Raw genomic sequence first — 24,015 nt, forward strand, 5'->3', positions numbered from 1 at the left:
CAATGCATCAAACCCCGCGAGTCGCGGGGTTCCAAAATTCAACTCTGGAGCAGTTTTAATTTGACGCGTTTTTCTTTTTTTTTTTTATGTTTTCTAATTTTCTGTTTTAATATAAATAAAAGATATTTAAATAAAACTTATATTTTTATAAACTAAAATAAAAATAAAGAAACTTATAAAACTTTTAACAAACTCTTAAAAATATATAAATTTTTGTTTTTCTTTTTATATTTTTGAATATTTAAAACGTATTTTTATAAAAACAAATTTTAATAAAAGTAAACTAAAAATCTTTTTTTTTTTTATGTAGCGTTGCGCTTCCGGCTTTTAAGAGATTCCCCGGCAGCGGCGCCAAAAATAACTTGATGTTTTAGCAGTGTGGTATAAAAATACTATTAAATTTTACAGGAAATACTATTAAATACGATACAATTTTACACAAGATATTTATTTATTTAGAGAATGGATATACTTAAACCTTGCTACAACACTTATAGGCAGTGTACGTAATCATACAGTAGTGTAGTTTTTAGTAAGTCCGGTTCGTTCCACAGGGAATCTTTTTAAACAAAGCTTAACGCTATATTAGTTTACTTTTATAAAAATACAAATATATATATACGTAATATTATTATTATAAAGGGGGTTTTTACCGTTTAATGACCGGTTTGTCGATTTTAAAACTTTAGTCGTAGTTAAAACCAAATGTAAAATATTAAAAATAAATACAAGACTTAAATTAAAGCGTAAAGTAAATAACGATAATGAAATTGCGAATAATAAAAGTGCGATAAAATAAACTTGCGATAATTAAAAAGTACGATAATTAAAAGTGAAATTAAATACAATAACAATAAAAATGCAATAATTAGAAGTGCAATTAAATATAAAATAAAGGAAATTAAATATGAAATAAAAGAATTATGCTTATTTAAACTTCCGTAATCATGATGTTTGACGTGTTGATTTTTATACCCATGGGTTAATTGTCCTTTGTCCTGGATTATTTAATATGTCCATACTGATTTGTCCATAATAGTCTATCAGTCATAAATATAAAGAGCGAAAGCCTTCGTCAAATTATTCTTATTCCCGAAGTCAAATATTCCAACTAATTGGGGATTCGAATTGTAACAAGGTTTTAATACTTTGTTTAATGAATACACCAGGTTATCGACTGCGTGTAAACCAAGGTTTTACTACTTTGTTAACAATTACACCAATTACCCTTGAATGTAATTCACCCCTGTTTCAACAAGTCTATTAACTATTAATCCAGTTCCGTGTCCGGTAAAATGAATAATTATTGGTATTTATAGATATCCCGCCCACCGTACCCAGTCAAGCGTATGTGGTTATATATAAATACGTCAAATTATAAGTTTGTATATTAAATTAACAAGGTATTGTTTAGTTAATATAAAACCCATTAATAGCCCATAGTCTAATTTACACAAGTGTCGTTCTTTTATCCAAACCCCAATTATGGTACAAAGCCCAATTACCCAATTTTAGTAATTAGCCCAACATCATGATTACTTCGGATTAAATAAGCATAATAATAACTTAGCTACGAGACATTAATGTAAAAAGGTTGAACATAACTTACAATGATTAAAAATAGCGTAGTGTTACACGGACAGAATTTCGACTTACACCCTTACAACATTCGCTAACATACCCTTATTATTAGGATTAAAATTAAAATTAAAATTAAAATTAAAATATAAATATAAATATTTACATAGTATTATGAGAGAAGAAGAAAAAGATGATTTTTGCGATCAGAATTCGTTTGCTTTTATAGGGATTTTCGACTTTTGGGGCTCCGCGACTCGCGGCATATTTTGCCTTCAAACTCCGCGAGTCGCGGAGTTTACTTTTACAGCTCACACGAGCTTGGCTCTTTGTTTACCGACGGTTTAAAATATAAATATAATATATTAAATAATTATAAGAATTATTTAAATATTATATTATATTTATGTGCATAGTTGACTTGTAATTTTTAGTCCGTTACGTCGAGCGTTGAGAGTTGACTCTGGTCCCGGTTCCGGATTTTCGAACGTGCTTGCGTACAATTTAATATCTTGTACTTTGCGTTTTGAATCTTGTACTCTTGTAATTTCGAGACGTTTCTTATCAATAATTGGAACTTCTTTGATTGTCTTTTGTACTTTTGAGCTTTTTGGTCGTTTGCGTCTTCAATTCGTCGAATCTGTCTTTTGTCTTCACCTTTTATTATTTAAACGAATATCACTTTTAAATGGAACAATTGCAACTAAAAGCTTGTCTTTCTTGAGGAATAATGCTATGAAATATATGTTCGTTTTTAGCATTATCAATGGTGGTGATTAATTGGTTTTGACAACTAATATAAATAAAATAATGATCGAGTAGTTTTGTGAAAAGAATAGTGAGGGTTGTGTTGTGGTGTTTTGCAGAAACATTACACCCATAATATAATCATACAAAGTCTCTCAATAATGTAAAGTAATAATAAAATAATATCATTAATAACACGTTCAATTAATTAGCCGCCTCACATTTGTATTACATTACCTCTACACGGAGTGCTAAATCGTTTTCCGTTGATAATCAGTTGCGGATAAAAGTGTTCAGAAAAATCCCATATTTTTAAATTAACTATATTTATTTATTTTGGTCATTATGGTATAAAATTCGATCACTAATTTGTTAAATAAAAATTACATCAAATGTCCCTCTTAATTCTGGGTAAAATATAAAAAGTGTTAAAACTTAACAAATAGTTCCTAAATACATTTTTAATAAGCCTAAAATTTATAGAACCCAGTTTCGGATCACCGTTTATTTTAAAATCATATAAGTTCGAATTTAACTTGTTTAATATCAATCGGAACATCAAACGAGTATTACAATCATCTAATATTTATTTTTAATATACTATATATATATATATATATATATATATATATATATATATATATATATATATATATATATATATATATATATATATATATATATATATAAATGCATTTTAATATCAAGTTTTATTATATAACTAAATATATTAAATATATTTTTAAATAAATAAATTTAATATTTAATCTTATATATTTACAATTAATATTCATGTACATATACATATATATATATATATATATATATATATATATATATATATATATATATATGTATCTATTTACCATTAGTTGTTCGTGAATCGTCGGGATTGGTCGAAGGTCAATTGAATAAATGAAACAGTTCAAAATATTTGAGATTCAACCTAACAGACTTTGCTTATCGTGTCAGAATTATGAAATCGTATCATGAGTTTGGTTTAAAATTAGTTAAAATTTTCCGGGTCACTACAGCGTGGAATGCTGATGTTGTTGTTGGTGAAGCTGATGCTGTTGGTGGTGATGCTGATGTTGCTTACGGTGCTTACGGTGTTGGTGATGTTGATGGTACGGATGGTAATGGTGGTGCTGGTTATGCTGCTGATGCTTGTAGATATCGCACCGTATTCTCCAGAGCCACCACTCGAGAGCGAAGCTCGTTGACTTCTTCTACTATTCCGGGATGATTGGCGGTTGGAACAAGGGGGTGAATAAGATCTAAAATCTTTGATATTATATATTCGTGACGGGATACACTGGAAAGAAGAGAGAAAATGGTGTTTCAGACTGGTTCGCCGGTAAGCGCTTCAGGTTCTTCACCAAGAGGTGAATTCGCTTGGTGGAAGGGATCACCTTCTTCTTGTCTCCATTGATTAAGTCGACTACGAACCCATCCCCAATTCATCCAAAATAGATGATGGCTGATTGGTTCGTTTGTTCCGGTTACGCTGCCATTGGAGCTCGAGGAGTTCGAGGAATCCATATTATGTGTTTTGGAATAGGGTTTGATATGAAATGGGTGTTCGATATTGAATGATATATTCGTTTCCTTGAATACGTATATATAGCAAAAGATTTCCGTAATTTACGGAGTAAATTTAGGAAAAATGGTAGACAAAGTCTATTGGGATAGATATGATAAGATATGATAAGATATTATGTGTTTATACTCCATTTATGTAATAATGGCAGTATGACGTGTCGAGATTTAAAAATGATAAGTATGTAATCAGATAAACTTTCGATTAAAGACTTTCAATTCGTAATGGCCTATTCAGGTCTAAGGGCTTGAGCTATAGGATCCTTTAAATTGGTAATCCAAACCCTTCCATTCTAGAGTTTCGTAGACGCCACTCGTCAAGAAAGATCAATGATCAAAATAACGAGAAAGCAAAGATTTTTAAAAGTAATGAATATGATTAATAGAGATTTTAAGAATCATGGTTAACCTTTCATGTATTACGTATGTAATACACAAAACCATGATAGATGACAAAGGAATGTCGAGAATTTTAATAATCATGAGTGACAGCCCTCGGTGTTTGTAATGATAGGGTTCATGCTAGTCATCATAAAAGAATGAGAGAAGGACGGTTACAAGCGTTTTAAGGAAGACGTAAGGCAAGTGGTAAAAGTATAGATAACATATAGCAAAATAATAAAAGATAGGCAATTAAAACTAAGGCAGGAAAGGCTATAGTCCTAAAGATTGCTAAGGCACCCTAGCTAACACAGGTTCTCTATAATAGCCTGCTCTGATACCAATCTGTCACACCCCCAAATAGGGCCTAGGGTATTTGTGACTAATTATATCAAATCACAGTTGTATAAACGAGAACGACTCTATATGAGATATTTTATTGAATTTTGCAGCGGAAGATAATTAGATTACATTGTATTTAAAGCATTAAATGTCTTTAATTGATATGATATGTAATGAAGACTCCAAGCATAACAAGCAATCACCATCAAAGCAGCAGTTATACAGCGGAAGCAATATTTAAGTACCTGAGAATAAACATGCTTAAAAAGTCAACACGAGGTTGAGTGAGTTCATAGGTTTATCATAAATCAATAGTTCAGTATAGCATTAGACCACAAGATTTCAGTTTAAAGTTGATTGATACCCATCATATCAATCTAAAAAGAGTTGCTGTAGTTTGTAATATCACGACTAAACAGAATTTTACCCCGAGACACCTTGAACAGTCAGTGTCAGTTTGAATCATTATTATGTAACCAAAGACCAGAAGTCAAATGATTAGAGACGTTACTCTCAATAGCGCTATTCATAATAACTAAGTTTGCGTTCACCAAGCAATTAACGATATTACGGCAGGGATTTAGCATGACAAAGCACGTATTCAGCATAAAAGTTTGAGTACTTGTGTCTAACATGTAAAACAGTTATAAAAGTTGCGCATGTATTCTCAGCCCAAAAATATAGATAAAATGGGAGCTATGAAAACTCACGATACAATACGATAGTTTGTAGTAAATATGTGTATGATGGCACTGAACAAGTGCAGAGTTGTCCTTGGATTCACGAACCTATATCAGTTTTATATATATTAACACATGTACTTGTAATCGAATAATTATATATATATATATATATATATATATATATATATATATATATATATATATATATATATATATATATATATATATATATATATTTATTAGTTATGCCAGTTTTATATTAATAACATATAAATTCCTCATATTCATCTTATATATTTAAGAATATAAATTTTATTATGTTATGTGTGTGTGTATATATATATATATATATATATATATATATATATGTATATATATGTGTGTGTGTGTGTGTGTGTATGTGTGTGTATATATATCATTTGTTTGTTAAAATAGTAATTGTAATACTGCTAAAATAATATTAGTAATGATAATGATAATACTTAATGTTTATGATGACAATGTTAATAAATCTATTAGTGATAAAAATAGTGATATTAATAATAATAATTGTAAAAATATAAATTTTACTGTTAATGTTAGTTATGATAATAATTTTTGTAATTACATAATAATAATAATACTCATTATAATATAAATAATAATACTTATAATAATAATATTAGTAATAACAATAATAATAATAATAATCATAATAATAATCATAATTGTAATTATAGTTATGATAATAATAATAAAAATAAAATAATAATAATAGTAATAATAAAAATGTTAATTTTAATAAAAAATGATAGTTTAATAGTAATTTGAAAAATTAATGTTAAATGGTAATTCTAATACTAATATTAATAATAATGATACTTAATGTCATTTAATCATAATAATGATAATACTAGTAACAATAATTATAATAATAATAATAATAATAATAATAATAATAATAATAATAATAATAATAATAATAATAATAATAATAATAATAACAAAAAAAAATGTAACTACCTTAAAGCTTCCCTAAAAAAAATGCCATGATCGGGACTCGAACCAGCAACCTCTCGCTCACCCGACGCCCTTCTTAACCATCTGATCTGTTATGTCTTTCTGTTTTAATTCTTGTTTCATTTGTATTTAACTATATCTTATTCAGTTCCATTTCTTCATTATATTTAAATCGACCAGAGGTAAAACAATCATTACAACAAGACATTGAATCGGTTTTAGGATTTAAAAACTAAACAGAAACGATTAATTGTGGTTGACTTGTATTAACAGAAAAAAAATGTACAGCAGCTGCAGTCGTGATGAACACATATGAACTTAACCCTTGATTTTAAATTTAAGACCGTTTTACACCAATATTATAACACGAAAAACATTGAAAATCGATCCTAGAAACTATTGGAAATGTCAATTGAACTTAAAACATAAAAACAAACTCGAATTTTACAATGAACACTTAGTTGACTTTTTGAAATTGAAACTTTGACCTCGAAATTAATACTTGATTTCGTGAATTAAGAACTCAAACCTTGCAGATAGTTTGAATGGGTGATTCCTAACCTAACTGCATTTAAGAATTTTGAAATTCGATTCGGTTTTGAAATTTTTGAAAAACGACTCAAGAACAGAGAGCAAGCATTTTTTTTATATATATATTTTTATTTTCTAAATTGCATCTCTGGATTGGCATCATATATAGATGGTGAAGTCTGTAAAGATGTTTTGAATAATATGCTAATGGTCGACAATGGACAACACGATCAAGCAGAATATAAAATAAAAAAAATCAAAAGTAATCACGATTACAAAAAAATAAAAATAAAAGTAGGTTTGGATCAAATAATTCAGAGTCACGATCAGTTTAAAAATCAAAAGTAGAAAAAGAATTAAAAACAAATACTGGATTTAGGTATCTGTTATTTTCGGCAATTTGTTATTTATTTACTTATTTATATATATTTATGTACTACTTTACCTAATAATAAATATAATAAGCGAAATACTAATAATAATAATAAATAATACTAATAATAATGTCAATAATAATAATATTGATGATATTATTTGATAATCAAAATAATAAAATGATATCATTGATAATAATTTTTAATAATAAGAATAATAATAATACTTTTAATATTAATTAAAAATAATAATAATATTAATAGTAATGACAATACTGATAATGATAATTGCAAATAATAATCATAAATGATAAATGATGATAATAATAATAATAATAATAATAGAAATAATAATAATAATGATAATATTAAAATGGTAATAATAATATTATTAATGATAATAATAATAATAACATTAATAAAAAGGTTAATGATAACTATAATAATATCAATAATAACAATATTATTAATAATAAGTTGTATTAATTTAACAATAATGATATTTATAATAATTTTTGTAAAAGTGATAACACTAATAATATTATTAGTAATTATTTTAATGATGAAGGTAATTATTAATAATAATAATAATAATAATTATAATAATAATAGTAATACAACTGATAATAATAATGATTGTAAGTGATGTATATTTACATATCTTTTTATAATCGGTTGTTTGTGAATCATCGGAAATAGTCAAAGTTAAATGAAATCATATAAAAGTTAGGTTTAAATTTAGTCAGAAATTTCCGGGTTGTTATAAAAGCTGCTGATGAACAGTTTAATTGGGAGTCTGCAGATGTTGCTGAGGGTGTTGAAGAAGGTGGAATAATTTCAGATCTGTCCGATGATACTTCGGCTACTTTCATACCGGAATCTATCTCAGATGACGATATGATGTCGGGTGAAACTCAAGAGTCGAAAGGTTCCGTTCCGATGAGAATTCCTCGGGCAGTCGCGATGGTATCGAAGAATGTATTCCCAATGAAAGCTGCTTATATATCGAGGCACCTGTTCCCACGCGTGACAATAAGGGGTTGTTGTTGGACCCTATAAAAATTCAAATTACTGATGGGCCAGATTCTAACTCTTCTATTGGGCCTGATTACTCTAATGAATCCAACAAACCCGAGACGGGCTTTGACCCCTCAATTGGTCTGGGCTCTGGTTCAGATGGTGAAGATCGTGATATGGGTGATCCTAACTTAAGCAATAAGGATTGCGTTGTTTTGCCTGACGTGATCTCTAATTCTATTTCTACCACGGTAGCTCGCTTTCGAATTAAAGAGAGGAAAATCCATCATTTAATTAAAAGTCATTTCATTAAACATGTTTGGGGTCGGAGAAATATGAAACGTAGCCGACGTCGTGAAAACTTTCGTTGGCATGAAAGATATTTTATCGAGAATGTGATGAATAATTCGGAAGAGGACGATGATGAATTTGCTTGTTGCTCATGTTGCTCTTCCTGCACGTCCTCGGATTCGGAAACATAATTCTGCATCTAGTCGCGGTGTTTCGAGATATGTGGTTCCTTTTGTTTCGAGTTTTTGTTTGTTGTGCGTCTTAAAATCGTGAGTTGGGATGTAATCTCGAGTTAATTTTGTTGGCTATGTGTTCTTAATTATGTGTTTGGTAGTGGTCTCGTGCCTTGTCTAGCTCCTTGCTAATTTTTTGTATCGTGTACTTTTATATATTAATAAAACTTACTTGCCATTCAAAAAAAAATAATTTAATATTGATATTGATATTGATTGATTTAATGAAAAGTTCATCAATTAATATTAATATATACACTATTCTACTATTGAAAAGTTTCCACCCGTGCACTAGGTTCGAACATGAACTTGTACGAACTTCTGGTGTAAATTTGTAATTTTTTTTGAAAACGTGTATTTTTTTTCTAACACTTTGAAAAATTGTACATTTGTCATTTCTCTTATGAATATTTTAGAAGATCATCACCAATACAAGAACGGAGAGTGTTTGGTTGTTTGAATCAACCAAATCAGAGTTTGTATGAAAAAAATATGACTAAAATGAAGACAACTCGCTTAAATCTGTAATATCAATCAAAATTTTACATTTTATTCATCTTTGGAAATAAAATTAAATATTAAACTATATAAGTATTGTAAGTTAATGAAATGAAACTAGATAATATACAATTAGAAATAATATATCGCTAATAATATAGTAGGTCGTGTACCAAACTTACTCAATTAAGATTTGATTCTCTAGACCAAAGGCAATCATGACTTTATTACGAACATAAAGTATTAGTTGTATGTTATCTAGTCATGTATAGCCCATTGTACAGTCCATATCATTTGTGTATTAGGGTCCATTAGGTGAGCATGTATTTTGTGTATATATATCTAACGTTTGTGAATAATATGATTCATTGAGAACATATCAAATTATATAAAGTTCTAAGGTATAGAAATTTAAAAGAAGTTGAACTAACTTAAATGAAATAATGAAATTTCAACGAAACACTTTTTCTTAATTATTCAGTGTCGTGATCTCATCCTCCTTTTTGGCTTTATTCAAACTTCGTCCATGCACAATATCAATATCAATATTTATAATATCTTTTATTCTAAATTGGGTTCGCACGGACACCAGTTTTTTCTCTCTCCTCTAAAAAAACGCTCCCAATTTCTTTCCTACTGCTCCTTTCTTTTTCATCTTCCCACTCATCAAAAATCCTAATTTCTCACGCCACCTTCCTCTGATCAGATCTGTTTCTCGTTTTGTAGCCCTCGTTTTCTTTCTTCCTTCATCCACCGGCAACTAGCCAGTGGATTGGACCTTCTGATTGGACATGGGTAAGAATTCGGGAGGCAACAACAAGAAGAATAAAGGCTAACAATCGATTGCAAAGGTATTGCGCAGCCGAACTATTGGAGGTGAAGACAAGATCAATGTTAGCGATGACGCATCATCTAAGAGTGAAACTGAGAAGAAGACTGATGATCGTAAGATGGATGTTCCTGATATGTCAGCATCGAAGCAAACTGAATCGATGACTAGTGATGAGGCAGGTAATCGTTCCACTCCATCTGCTACTTCTGTTTCTCCAACTGGTACTTGTGTTAATGTAACAATAGATGAGAGTGTGGGACCACATATCAAGAATCAAGTTGTTGTTATGGGCAAGGACCAAATAAGTGTTAAAACAGGTTCAGATTCTTCAGACTCTTCTGATGAAGAGGTCGGACTCAAGATCAAGGATCGTGTAGAGAGAGTTGGGGATATTGATTCTTAACAGATTCAGATTCTTCAGACTCTTCTGATGAAAAGGTCGAACTCAAGATCAAGGATCGTGTAGAGAGAGTTGGGGATATTGATTCTCCAAAGAACAAAGTTGTGGATCTTGATCCTCTTGAACAAGAAAAACAGTCGGTTCTTAATGGTTCGATGGAGGATACGTATGGGAGTGAAAAAGTTCCTACACCTTATGTTTCGTATTCTCAGGCGGCTGGGAGACCAAGTAAAAAAAAAAGACAGTGGACTTTAGGTTCATTGAGCCTTCTGTTAGTTTGGATGATGGTATAGATGTGGAGTTGGCGAGGGCATCTATTCTTGAAGTGAATGAACGATACAACAATACTCTTTATGGATACTTTCTAGGCCAACGAGTAGCATATCCGGTTGTTAAAAACTGTGTTACAAACGTATGGAAGAAGTTCGGTTTGGAAAAAAATGATGAACTCTAAGAGTTTCTTCTTCTTTAAGTTTGCTTCGGAAACAGAATTGCAAGGAGTGCTAGAATCGGGCCCATGGATTATACGTTCAACTCCTATAATTCTTGACTCATGGTCTCCTGATGTTTCATTAACAAAGGAGGATTTAACCCGTGTCCCGGTTTGGGTGAAGATACATGATGTCCCTATTGCAGGATTTACTGAAATAGGATTGAGCGTTATAGCATCAAATATTGGTTATCCTTTGAAGTTAGATTCATACACGAGTACAATGTGTTTAGAGTCTTGGGGGAGGCCTAATTTTGCCCGAGCATTGATTGATGTTTCGTCGGATAGGGAGTTAAAAGAGAACATCAAAATGGCGATTCCTAGTATCGATGGGAAGAGAAAATCCATATGTACTTTAAAGGTTGAATATGAATGGAAGCCCCCTCGATATGCGTCTTGTGCTATCTTTGGGCACACGGAGTCTCAATGTCCAAAAAATGTTACTATAACCGTAGAAATTCAGTCTAAGGATTAAGATTGTTATGTACCAGTTGGCATAAAAGAATCTAATGGGGTAAGCAAGGTTAATAACAAACAAAAGGCTGGATTTGGTGTGGGAAAGCCAAAGCAAAAATTGGTTTATAGGCGCAAGAAGAGTGTGGCCCAAAGTAACACTAATAATAATAATAATAATGGATTGCTGAAAGTTGACCCAATGGAGAGAAGAGATTCGGAAGTTGGGACAAGTAAGAGCTCTCAAGTAAAGATTCAAAATTTGTTTGGAGCCTTAAATAATGATATATATAATATAACTTAATTGATGAGCCAAGCGATGTCGAATCTGATAAAGACGAAACATTTCAAATTTATGGCAGGGAAAAATGTAGGCAAGGAAACGACAACATTTGAAATGAAAAAAGGCTGGTTGTAATTTGTTTGTTCTTGTTTAGTTAGGTAGGTAATTGTCATTGTGTTTGCTAGTCCTTGCGTAGGTAGGTCTAGCTTGTGTTTGTGGTTGTTTGTGACGCCGTAAGGCGCGCTTACGGTCGTTGTTCTTATTTGTATTTTTATTATTTTTATAAAAATATTTACCGGATAAAACCCTTTACCCAAAAAAATAATATCTTTTATTCTCTATGTACTAAATAATAATGATAATGTGTTACTTGAAAACAAAGCGCACGACTCTTTTACCAATGTGTTAAGAAATATAAAAAGAATCATTTACAATGATTAAAACAGTCACTAATTAACCAACAAAATGGGTATATGTGACCAAAGTACATGACATATTTCGCAATGTGCAAGGCGTTTTAATGTACTAATTAATAGCCACTATATTGTCATTTTGTTACGTTTTTTACATTAAATAATATTCGAATTATAATTAAAATTAAATTAAATTAATATTAAATTGAATTTAAATTAAATTAAATTAAAATTTAAAGTTTAAAATTAAATTATATCAATACTTGTTAACCGACCCGTTTAACGGCTCGACATATTCACAGACATATCGCCTCTCCGTCTCAATCCCTCTCTTTGGCGAATGATCATCTTCAATACGTGTATCGTAGGTACAATCATAACCCTAACTTATATTCAAATCTATATATACATACATACATACATACATATACATTCATCGGTTATTATCCATATATAATGTTCTAATAGTATTACTAGAATACTAGTAGCTGTTCGTATATAATTCTCGTACTAAGTTTGTTCTCATTTTAATAAACCCTAGCTTTAATGAATTCTTATTGTTGTACTGATGAATGAATAGGTTGAATTCGATAGGCGCTAAGCTGATTGATATTGCATAGTGGTCTAGTGGACACGAATTTGCAGGTGTACGCCTGTATTCAATTGGACTTATATTTTGAGCCCTAATAATAAGGAAGGAACAATGCTTGGCTCTAGTAACTGTAAGTTGTTTTTGCTCTTTTTGTTATTAAAGCTATATATAACTTTATGTTTATTATATGCACATTCGTATTGTCATGTATTTATCTTTTTACTTTTATAGATATAAACATATGTGTTGTGCTACTCTCATACATTATGAATTTAAAGGATAAAGTGGCAGTGAAGTACTACCTGTTATTTTGCTTTCGTTGCGAGTTATATAGTATTTTCAAAACTCTTCAGTATGCAAATATTTGTTAATCTCTGTATTGGTGCTACATTAGATTATTTGGTGCCCATGAGATGTGTCTTTGACTGCTTTACTAACTTAATAAGTATTTATCCAAATCTGAGGATACATAAGGGTAGATTTATTGTATTTTGTTGGAGTATATACAGTTACAAATAAAATCAAAACCAAAGGTACAGTTGTTTGTTTTACCCAGGTCTGTAAGTGAGGTAGCGAGCTTATAAAAAAGCTTGGTAAGCCTTTGGTTATGGTGACTTTGACCAAAAACAACTCAATACATGTCAATTATAAAGTGAAGTCTGGTGTGATATTGGCTCAACAGCTAAAATGATAATTGAACCCTGTATCGAGGGTATACACGTTAAGGATACGTAGCACTTTTGAGATTTTCAGTTTTATCTTCCTGTAGTGGCACTCTATGTAATTAGAGATCGTTGTATTGAAAGACGTAATAAAGAATGTAATCGTATTTTCATGCAAGCCCATAGGAGCAAAGTTATAGGAATCCATAAGAAGGAGCCTAGGCATATTAAGTGTTTATACATAAGAATGTAGCCTATATCAAGCATGTAAAAAACGTAAACTTGGCTTCTCCCCATTCATTTTGCTTTTCAAAAAAATAAATAAATAAAGAAATCTAACCTTCATTTTATATTTCCTTCATTCACTAGTATGTCTTGCTAAATTTTCTTTCCTCGGCTTTTAAAACATTTTTTTTTCTTCACATATTCACTACGCATCTTGAGTTCTTGACTAATGTCATAGTAGTTTCATCTTTGTTCTGCTTGTAACAGTACCATCTGTTGATTATGCTTTCTGATTCATTAGTCTTGTTATTGTTATTGTTGTTTATGAGTTATTTTAACATTGTGCTCTTTTACTCTTTATATATGTGATTATTTCATTTCCTGTAATTCACATTATTACAGGTTCGTCTGTATTTGAGCAAAAGCCTGCATTTAGTGGCTTCGGATGCACTTATCCGTTTTATTCCACTAATTCATCAACTTTCAGTACTCTGGGATTTGAAGGCTCAATATCAAGGATGCCCACATACAAAGAAACAAGTTATGAAGAACTTAGATGGGAGCTTTATCAACTAGGTGATAATTATTGTGGTGTTTTTCTAAATAATTTGTCTATTGATTCTCTGATTAATAATTAATATAATTAGTTTTCTTATATATAAAAATTTTTGTTTATTTCTGGGGGCCCAAATCCTGCAGGTCTGTCTTTTGTTGGAATGGGGTTCAATACTAACAACACACAGGAAAACCCTTTTTCTTTGTCGCCTGAATTTAGCCCGCCTGCTAATCCGTTTTCTTCCATTACATCTCCCAATCCATTCGCCCCTAAGTCATCAACTTTGAAAGAAAAAAGTTATGAAGAATTTAGATGGGAGGCCTGTGAACTAAGAAACAAAGGTTTTGTGGTGTTTTTCTTATTAATAATCTGTATATTTATATTGATTTTGTGATCAATTACTACTATTACCATTTTGTTCAAATTTGATAATGCTATCTGTTGGGATCAAAAATTTCAGTAACCAAATAAAGGTTCAAGATGTTAGATTTAGTCATATTCATTCTTATATTGCTCGAGTGTGGCTCCTATGGGTTGGATGACACATTCTGCATTTTGTCTCCTTTTTATAAGCATATGTTAGAATCTTTCTTATAACTACTCCACTACGTGTCTTGACTATGGTCATAGTAGTTTCATATATGTTCTGCACGTAATAGTTCCATCTGTTGATCATGCTTTTTGTTTTGTTAGTCTTCTTATTGTTGTTTATGAGTTACTACTTCTTAACAACATTGTTTTCTTTTACTTCTTATTTATGTGATTATATCATTTCCTTCAATTCACATTACAGGTTCATCTGTATTTGGGCAAAAGCCTGCACTTGGTGCTACAAGCACACCAACTTTTGGCTATACGTTTGGCGTTTCTAGCTCGTCTTTTTTTGGATCAAGCACTCCACCCTTTTATTTAGGTAAATCAGAAGAAGCTAATGATTTTACAAAAAGACAAGAGAGTATTGAGTATATTACAGAAAGGTATTTTATATTTGTTTCTTATTTCGTGTAACTTTTCTATCATTTTCTCCCCCTTTTTAATTCCGGTGGACCAAAATATGACCATGTGGAAGTTGACTTCTTTTTGTATTGAGTTTCAGGCTAAAAAGTATGAGTTTGGAGTCGGTCATACCTTTAGCTGACTGGATACATGAGCTTTTAACTAGAAAGGTACGGAAACAAGTAAATTGTTACACATTTTATTGTCCTCCTAATAGTTTTTCATAGACCTTATTAAATTCTTGTGAGTTGTGACATCAATTTCTTACATCAAAGTTGTAATCTTGTTATCTTGTATGCACGAAATCGTGTATCTAAATATATATATATATATATATATATATATATATATATATATATATATATATATATATATATATATATATATATATATATATACTTTTGACAGGCGGCGGGAAATGAAGCATATAAAGCCGGGAAATATGCAGATGCAGTTGAACATTACACTTGTGCCTTATCATGCAGCGTTGTAACACGCCCTTTTGCAGCGATATGTTTTTGTAACCGTGCAGAAGCTTACAAAGCTTTGGGTCAAGTTGTAGATGCCATTGCAGATTGCAGCTTAGCTATTGCTCTTGATCCAACCTATCACAAGGTTTTATAACTAACATGCATCACTTTTCCTGGTTTTAAAGTTTTTGATACGAAAGGCGTTCTTACTATTTACTAAAAGCATTGAATATTTTAGCATATGCAACTTAGAATGGGCTTATGTTGCTATTAACCATGAATTTGTGTCAGATATTAAATCTAGCCAATAGGGAAACATAAAAAGTATTGAAAGTTGCTCAAAGTTGTATCTAATGCTTACAACCTCCTAAACCGTCTATCCAAATATTCACATTATTTTTTTATTCACAAATAAACACAATATATATTTTTAGTCCTTAGAAAATAGACAAAAACTATAGTTACCTGAACCTATGATAAATCCAACCCGGCCTGTGATAAAAGACAACCTGAACATGATACCCTATCGACTTATCCACCCATCTTGTCTTCTATGGTCTAAATGGTTCAGCAATGTTATGCTTTTATTCTTTCTCATGGTCATATTTCACGATTCAAAAATGATTAATATTAATGCCAGGCAATATCTAGACGTGCGAGCTTATATGAAATGATTAGAGACTATGGACTAGCGGCTATCGATATTCGAAGATTGGTATCTCTTTTGACATCACAAATAGATGAAAAAAGCCTTCTTTCTGGAGCAAGCGCTGTAAATGAGCTAAGGAAAACTTATCGCTGGCTAAATAACGTTAAAAAGGAATCTAGAAGAAAAATTCCCTTAAATATGTATCTCATTTTGTAAGTTCGTATTTTTGTTAAAGTCATAATTTAAAGAGGAAACCTTTTTTCTGTATTGAATGATGATTTGGTTTGTACACTGCAGGGGTGTTGAATCAAGTGCTGCTGCATCAGAAATCAAGAAGGCATATCTAAAAGCTGCACTGAAACATCATCCTGATAAGGTTTTATGCAACATCCTAATTTGGGTTTGATATGTATTAAAGTTAGTCTTTGGGAACCTTTCAACCCATTGACTCATACATTTTAGTCCGCCTTTCTATTCAGTTAGAGATATAAACATAACTAAATCTACGCATTTATAAGTAACTGGTTCTAATTGCTAACTATTTGAATGGTTCTGACGTACCCTATTTTGGTAATGCAGGCAGCCCGATCAGTGAGTAGAAGTGAAAATGGAGATGATGGATTATTATGGAAGGAAATAGCAGAAAAAGTTTACAAAGATGCTGATAGACTTTTTAAAATGATTGGAGAGGCTTATGCTATTCTTTCAAACCCTTCCAAGGTATCAAAACTTATATACATATCTCTCTCTGCTTTATAGATGTATTGTTTTTTATTTTTATTTTTTATTTTATAAACTACTAAATTTATTAAAAGCTAAAAAATTTGTAAAATGGTTAAGCTTTCTTCTTTTTTCTGATATCTTTCTCCCCAAACCTGAGAACTGACCCTAATTTCTAGACAATGTGTGTATTCTTTTTTTTTTTTTTTCGTTCGGCTTTCATATTAGAATGTTGTTTATGTTTGTTTTATAGAGGTCACGATATGACATGGATGAAGAGATGAAAAATGGCTACAAATGTTCAAAGCCCTTTTTTGAGCGAAGTGCGAGCAGACGATGACAAGAAAAGTCCAGCTCATCGTATCGATATACAACAAGGTATTCTTGATGTTGTTACTCTTGGATGGGATATATATGATCAAACTTCCAAATTGTGAACGGTTGTATGTGAGTATGATTTGTGCAATGATCAAGCAACCTGATGTACAAATCTAGCATGTGCTTTTTGACGAGAGTGGGGATTGCTAGTCTTGTGTATGTACCGGTAATACAATCCTGAAAGCAGTGTGTACAAGTGGCACTGTGGTTGGATACATCTGTTCGTGACTTAAAAGTGCCAGATGTGTTGTGACACTGATATACAAAATGGTGAGACAGTTGCATTATACTTTTATTTTGTGAGGCTTCCATGTACAGTGATTATGTTATGTGATTTAAAACACATAACAGAACAGGTGTTGGTTAAAATCCTGGGTGGCGAGTTGTGCATCAAGCTATAGGTTTTATATGTGCAGTTCATAGTTTCTATTTGTGTTTTGTTGAGATTTTGGGCCTGTGAGTATTTGGCCTTGTTTTTACACACCATCCATACAATCTGTAAAGCTTCATATATACATATATAAGATCACACAAACTTCCTTTTCAAAAAAAGAAAAGAAAAAAAAAAGTGATTTAAAACAGTCTTTTATTGAATTATTGTATTGTATTCTCATAGGAAAAGATTAATGTATCAAACATCTCAAAGAGGTTACAACTTGGGTAGGTGTTTGGATGACACAACTTTAGAGTTTATGGGGTAGAGCTTAGAGCACTCGGTGTCCAACCACCGTCAGCTAAGTGACCGACGCCGAACAAAAATGGACACCGGCCCAACTTCTCGACCACCGTCGGTTGCCCAATTTCACCAAATGGACAGTGGAAACTAGTCGTTATTTTTGTTTGTTGTTTTTTTTTCTCCTATAAAATTTGAAAATTGAAGCTGAAATGGAAGTTGAAATAGACATTGTGGACGCCCCCACCCATGTCGGTTTCAACTTCCAAAATGGAAGTCGAAATGGAAGCTGAAAATTGACGATGGACACCTTTTGCTCATGATTTTAAAGAGCTTATGGTTTTAAGCTTGGTTTGGTAACAAAAAAAAAAAGAGTTTATGAATAAAGTAGAGCTTAAAGGTTAAGCTCTTTCTAACTTTAAAAATAAGCTCCTAGCTTTTGTGAGATGATAATTTACATAATTACCTTTCACATAATTATATATCATTATTATTATTGTTCTTTCTAGTCAATCTACACACATAAGTTCTAATTCCAATTACTTTACGAAACACTTATGAAAAATAATAAGTTCCAGCTTTCAGCTTTAAAATATAAGCTCCAGCTCTAATTATAAGCTCAAGCTACTTTCATCCATACATATCCTAAAGGGCAAGATGGTTCTTTATTTTATTTTTTAAATTGATTACTATGACAACCAATATGATATGAATATTGATTTACTGAAATGTTCATCAATTAATTAATATTAATATTAATATATATTATATATTATATATTCACTATTCTACTTGGTCATTGAATCAGTGGCCACATTTTTTTGAGGGGGGTAAAAAAAAAGTCACATACAGTCATGACATAACCTGAATAAGTGAATAGGATACGAAATTTGACTAAAAATAGTTGTTTTCCCTGATAGTTTGAACATAAAAACTTATTATCGGTCTTTTCATTACAGTATACGGAGTACTATTTACTTTCTTGATCTTAATATAAAATGCGAACTTCTTTATTTGTCAAGTTTGAAATTTTAAAATTAGGTGGAGTTTATTTTGTTTGGATTGGAAATAATGATGTTACTTATTTGTCATTGCGCTACTAACTAGTACATTTGAGAATTAAGAATAGTGAGTGAGCAAGTAGAGAATTTTAAAGGTATAACATCTTTTACGAAAGTTCTCATTTGTCAATATTGTTGTAGACAAAATGATCTTTGAAACCAATTTAACTCATCTCAAGTGGTGGATGTATCATGTTGATTCTCGACATTTCTATAAGGAGAAGGAAGATTAAGATCCCTCGATAAGAAAATGACTCGCCAAACATGATAAGCAACCTTACATTCTATAAATAAATGAGTATCGTTTTTCACCAGGTGTTGACCTTGACAAAGAAGAGTCCAGATCAATACTTCTTTCACTAAGGTTTTTTCTAACTAGCAAAACTATTAAGAAACAACAATAGTCGAGTTATTAATTGTAATATGTCAATCATCCTTGAAACTAGTGGGCAATGCCCGTGCGTTGCACGGCTTGCTCCAAATTTTAATATTTTAAAATTTATGCATCGAATCGTTAGTGAGCAAGAGTTGACAACCATAAAAAAGATAAAAACAACTATAAAAAAAAGCGCACTCATATATACATATATACATATATACATATATTAATAAAACTACACACAAATCAAATGTACATCTTTAAATGAATTCTAAACAATTACTTAAAATAAGATAAAAATTCATTCCAAACCAATTACATCTTAATAATATATATATATATATATATATATATATATATATATATATATATATATATATATATATATATATATATATATATATATATATATAATGCTAATGTGATGGATGTATGTCTGACATTGAAAGAACAAATCATTCATAATGACGATGATGATGAATAACTAACGTCTATAAAACTCTATCAATTACTTCAATTGTAAAGTATGACTAACTTTGAAATGAAAAATGAGTATTTCACAAATGAAAATGAGTATTTATAGATAACAATGTATCAAAGCAGTTAGCTATTTAATATAAGAAAATGAAAAGATTAAAACTAATATATTTATTATAAGAAAAATGAAAAGCTTGAAACTTGAAACTTATCTATTTATTGTAGGAAAAATTAAAGGTTAAAAGTTAGATATTTAATAAAATGAAAATTAAAAAAAACTAATTAGCTTAATAAACATTTAACAAATTTAACTTATGTCATAAATAATACTATTATTTCATTAATTACATTTTCATTATGCTAATAGCTTAATGATGAAAGATGATCAACTACAATAGTCACCTATACCAATTCTTTAGTTTTAGGATTATATCTACTTCATTACCCAATTATAAACGGTAATATGCTATGAATGTTGATATAAATCTATCTTTAAGTCTATATATTTATTAAAATTGGTAGATTAATTTTAAAACTTTTTAACTATGATAATATAAATTTATCTAAAAGTCTATAAATGTATTAGTATGGGTAGATTTTAATTTTAACTTTTTTACTATGATGATAAAGGCAAGAGGTAATTCATACATATGAAAATCAAGAGTTAATTTATTCATAAATGATACGTATTTAATAATTTAATAATTATTATATTCATAAATAATTCATAATTTTTTACTTTACTATTTTATATCTTTTTTATTTAGTTAATTCTATTTATTACAACATACTTAATCTTGTAGGACTAAAAATATATAGATATATATATATAGATAATAAAAGTATAAACTTTTATCATGTTGTTAAGTGATTATATTAGGTAAAAAGAAAATAGTAATTGAGTTGGGTTAATGAGCATATTTATGACACTTGGAGTGTATATATATATATATATATATATATATATATATATATATATATATATATATATATATATATATATATATAAACTTTTACCATGTTGTTAAGTAGTTATATAGAGTAAAATAAAAAATAATAGTAATTGAGTTGGGTTAATGAACATATTTATGACACTTGGAGTGAACATATATATATATATATATATATATATATATATATATATATATATATATATATATATATATATATATATATATATATAGATAATAAAATTATAAACTTTTACCATGTTGTTAAGTGGTTATATTAAGTAAAAAAATAATAGTAATTGAGTTGGGTTAATGAGCATATTTATGACATCTGGAGTCAGTTGGAGTGAATATATATATATATATATATATATATATATATATATATATATATATATGTATATATATATATATATATATATTTATAGGCTAAAAAAATAACTTACGTTACTTAGAAAATGAAAAGTTTATATATTTATTGATTATTAATTACTTAAAATTTATTTATGACATTTTTATTTAATATAATTTTTATTTTATTTTTTACTTTTTTACCATAATAATTTTAACCTTTTTTACCAGTATATTAAATTACGTGGGTAAGTTTTATTGAATTAAATGTATTTAATACATCATACTTATGATTTTAGGACTCAATTACTATAGATATATAGAATATAGATTTAGATAGATGTTATTGGTCGAGTCTTTGGTGTTTGTTTATTTGGAGAAATGGGAAAATTAGTTGAGGGTTTAAATTAAAAAAAATAAAAAGTAGATGGGTGAGAAGTGTAATTAAAAGATTAAGAGAAGAATTATAAAATAAAAAACTTGAGAGGTGAAAAAAAATACAAAACTTCAAGGATTGTCTCTTTGGTTTGTCGAAAACACCAAGTTTCGTCCTTAAACTATTTTATAATCATATAGTCTTGTGATTTGTATTCAATCAAGGATAGTCTTGCTCACTAACGAACATCAATTATTTCGTTAAATCCATACATGTTTAGAACATGTGAGGATATATCTTTTCACCTTTACCTTTCTCTTCTATAGTTATCTCATTCATCTTCCTCTAATATCTATCTTTGCAAGTTAAAAATCTTCTTCCTCATCATTTTCAAAATAAATTACCTAATTAATTCCTATTTCAACTAAGAATACCTATTTGCAATATTAATACAAATCCATTAATCTATTATCACTTGCAAACCCCTCATTCAAGACTATTGCCATTTCATCGTCATCCATATGAGGAATTGTAACAGTAACAAAAATCGACATCTCTAAATAACAATGGTGGTTTGATAGTCCTGATTAACAGTAAAAGTATTGCAGTGGTGAAGCAACCCGTCCTAATCCATCAGGACGAATACATTACATTTGGATACATCGCGAGGTACTTGACCTCTATATGATACATTTTACAAACATTGCATTCGTTTTTAAAAGACAACCTTTCTTTACATTGAAAGTTGACAGGCATGCATACCATTTCATAATATATTCAAACTATCAATGACTTAATAATAATCTTGTTGAACTCAACGACTCGAATGCAACGTCTTTTGAAATATGTCATGAATGACTCCAAGTAATATCTCTAAAATGAGCAAATGCACAGCGGAAGATTTCTTTCATACCTGAGAATAAACATGCTTTCAAGTGTCAACCAAAAGGTTGGTGAGTTCATTAGTTTATCATAAATAATCATTTCATAACTTTAATAGACCACAAGATTTCATATTTCCATTTCTCATAAACATACGTCCCATGCATAAAGACAAAAATCATTCATATGGATTGAACACCTGGTAACCGACCTTAACAAGATGCATATAGAATATCCCCATCATTTTCGGGATCCTCCTTCGGACATGATATAAATTTCGAAGTACTAAAGCATCCGGTACTTTGGATGGGGCTTGTTGGGCCCGATAAATCTATCTTTAGAGTTCGCGTCAATTAGGGTGTCTGTTCCCTAATTCTTAGATTACCAGACTAAAAAGGGGCATATTCGGTTTAATAATCCAACCATAGAATGTAGTTTCGATCACTTATGTCTATTTCGTAAATCATTTATAAAAGCAGCGCATGTATTCTCAGTCCCAAAAATATAGATTTCAAAAGCATTTAAAAAGGGAGTAATGAAACTCACATTACTGTATTTTGTAGTAAAAATACATATGACGACATAGAACAACTGAACAATGCAGGGTTGGCCTCGGATTCACCAACCTATATCATTTATATATATATATATAAAATATATATATATATATATATATATATATATATATATATATATATATATATATATTAATACACATAATTGCGATTGAACAATTTATATATATTATTATTAGTGAATTAAATGTTAAATTATACGTTTCATTAATAACTTACTTGAATATATTTATCTCATATACAAAAGAAAGAAAGAAAAAGTGTGTGTGTGTGTGTGTATATATATATATATATATATATATATATATATAGTTTCGTTGAATATATTTTTATATACTAATTTTTATCGTAATGATAATTATATTAATATTAATAGTAGTATTGATAATGATATTAATATAGTTGTTATAATATTAATAATGATACTAGTAATAATAATAGTAACATTAAAATAATAATACTTAAATGTAGTAATATTAATGATTATACTTTTAATATTAATAATAATAATAATAATAATAATAATAATAATAATAATAATAATAATAATAATAATAATAATAATATATCATATATAAAAACACGCGTATGGCTCCTCTCAATTCAGATCGAAGGAAAAGAAGAAAATAAAAAAAATGCAGAGGAGAGGGAAAATACTCGTCGACTACTTAATCCACAATCATCATCATCGTCAGCAATAGATTAGTCAAACGGTGATCGTCGTTGAATTGCAGGTTTGTTGACTCGTCCTCATCCTTGTTCAATTTTATCATCGGTCTTCATCACTTTCCATCAATAAATCAATTAATCGATATATTAATTGGTGAAGTAAGTTAATTGGTTCATTAATACTCTGTTAATTTTCTTCAATCCTATATTTTCAGTATTTTAATTTGATC

At 29.5% G+C, this 24,015-nt stretch overlaps 3 protein-coding genes across 3 annotated transcripts in view; all 3 read left to right on the plus strand.

The window, feature by feature from the left end:
* The first annotated feature begins 10,945 nt into the window (after nt 1–10,945).
* On the plus strand, nt 10,946–11,470 carry LOC139842149 (uncharacterized). The gene has a single exon (XM_071832323.1). It carries the CDS (start codon nt 10,946–10,948, stop codon nt 11,468–11,470), a length of 525 nt encoding a protein of 174 aa, XP_071688424.1.
* A 961-nt stretch (nt 11,471–12,431) lies between these two features.
* The window catches only part of LOC139839437 (uncharacterized), a 61,468-nt gene continuing 49,884 nt past the window's right edge, over nt 12,432–24,015 (plus strand). Inside the window, exons 1-2 of the mRNA XM_071829499.1 lie at nt 12,432–12,512; nt 12,725–12,866. Coding sequence (XP_071685600.1) covers nt 12,848–12,866 — 19 coding nt within the window. The 5' untranslated portion in view covers nt 12,432–12,512; nt 12,725–12,847. The remainder of the gene's footprint in view (nt 12,513–12,724; nt 12,867–24,015) is intronic.
* LOC139839438 (uncharacterized) lies at nt 14,267–17,891 on the plus strand. Its single transcript, XM_071829501.1, has 8 exons — nt 14,267–14,520; nt 14,973–15,156; nt 15,276–15,345; nt 15,584–15,790; nt 16,286–16,506; nt 16,592–16,670; nt 16,874–17,014; nt 17,268–17,891. The coding sequence occupies exons 1-8, from the start codon at nt 14,340–14,342 to the stop codon at nt 17,352–17,354; spliced, it is 1,170 nt and encodes a 389-aa protein (XP_071685602.1). The 5' UTR covers nt 14,267–14,339; the 3' UTR covers nt 17,355–17,891.

Source organism: Rutidosis leptorrhynchoides, chromosome 4 (assembly GCF_046630445.1).
Source record: "Rutidosis leptorrhynchoides isolate AG116_Rl617_1_P2 chromosome 4, CSIRO_AGI_Rlap_v1, whole genome shotgun sequence".
NCBI classification, from domain to species: domain Eukaryota; kingdom Viridiplantae; phylum Streptophyta; class Magnoliopsida; order Asterales; family Asteraceae; genus Rutidosis; species Rutidosis leptorrhynchoides.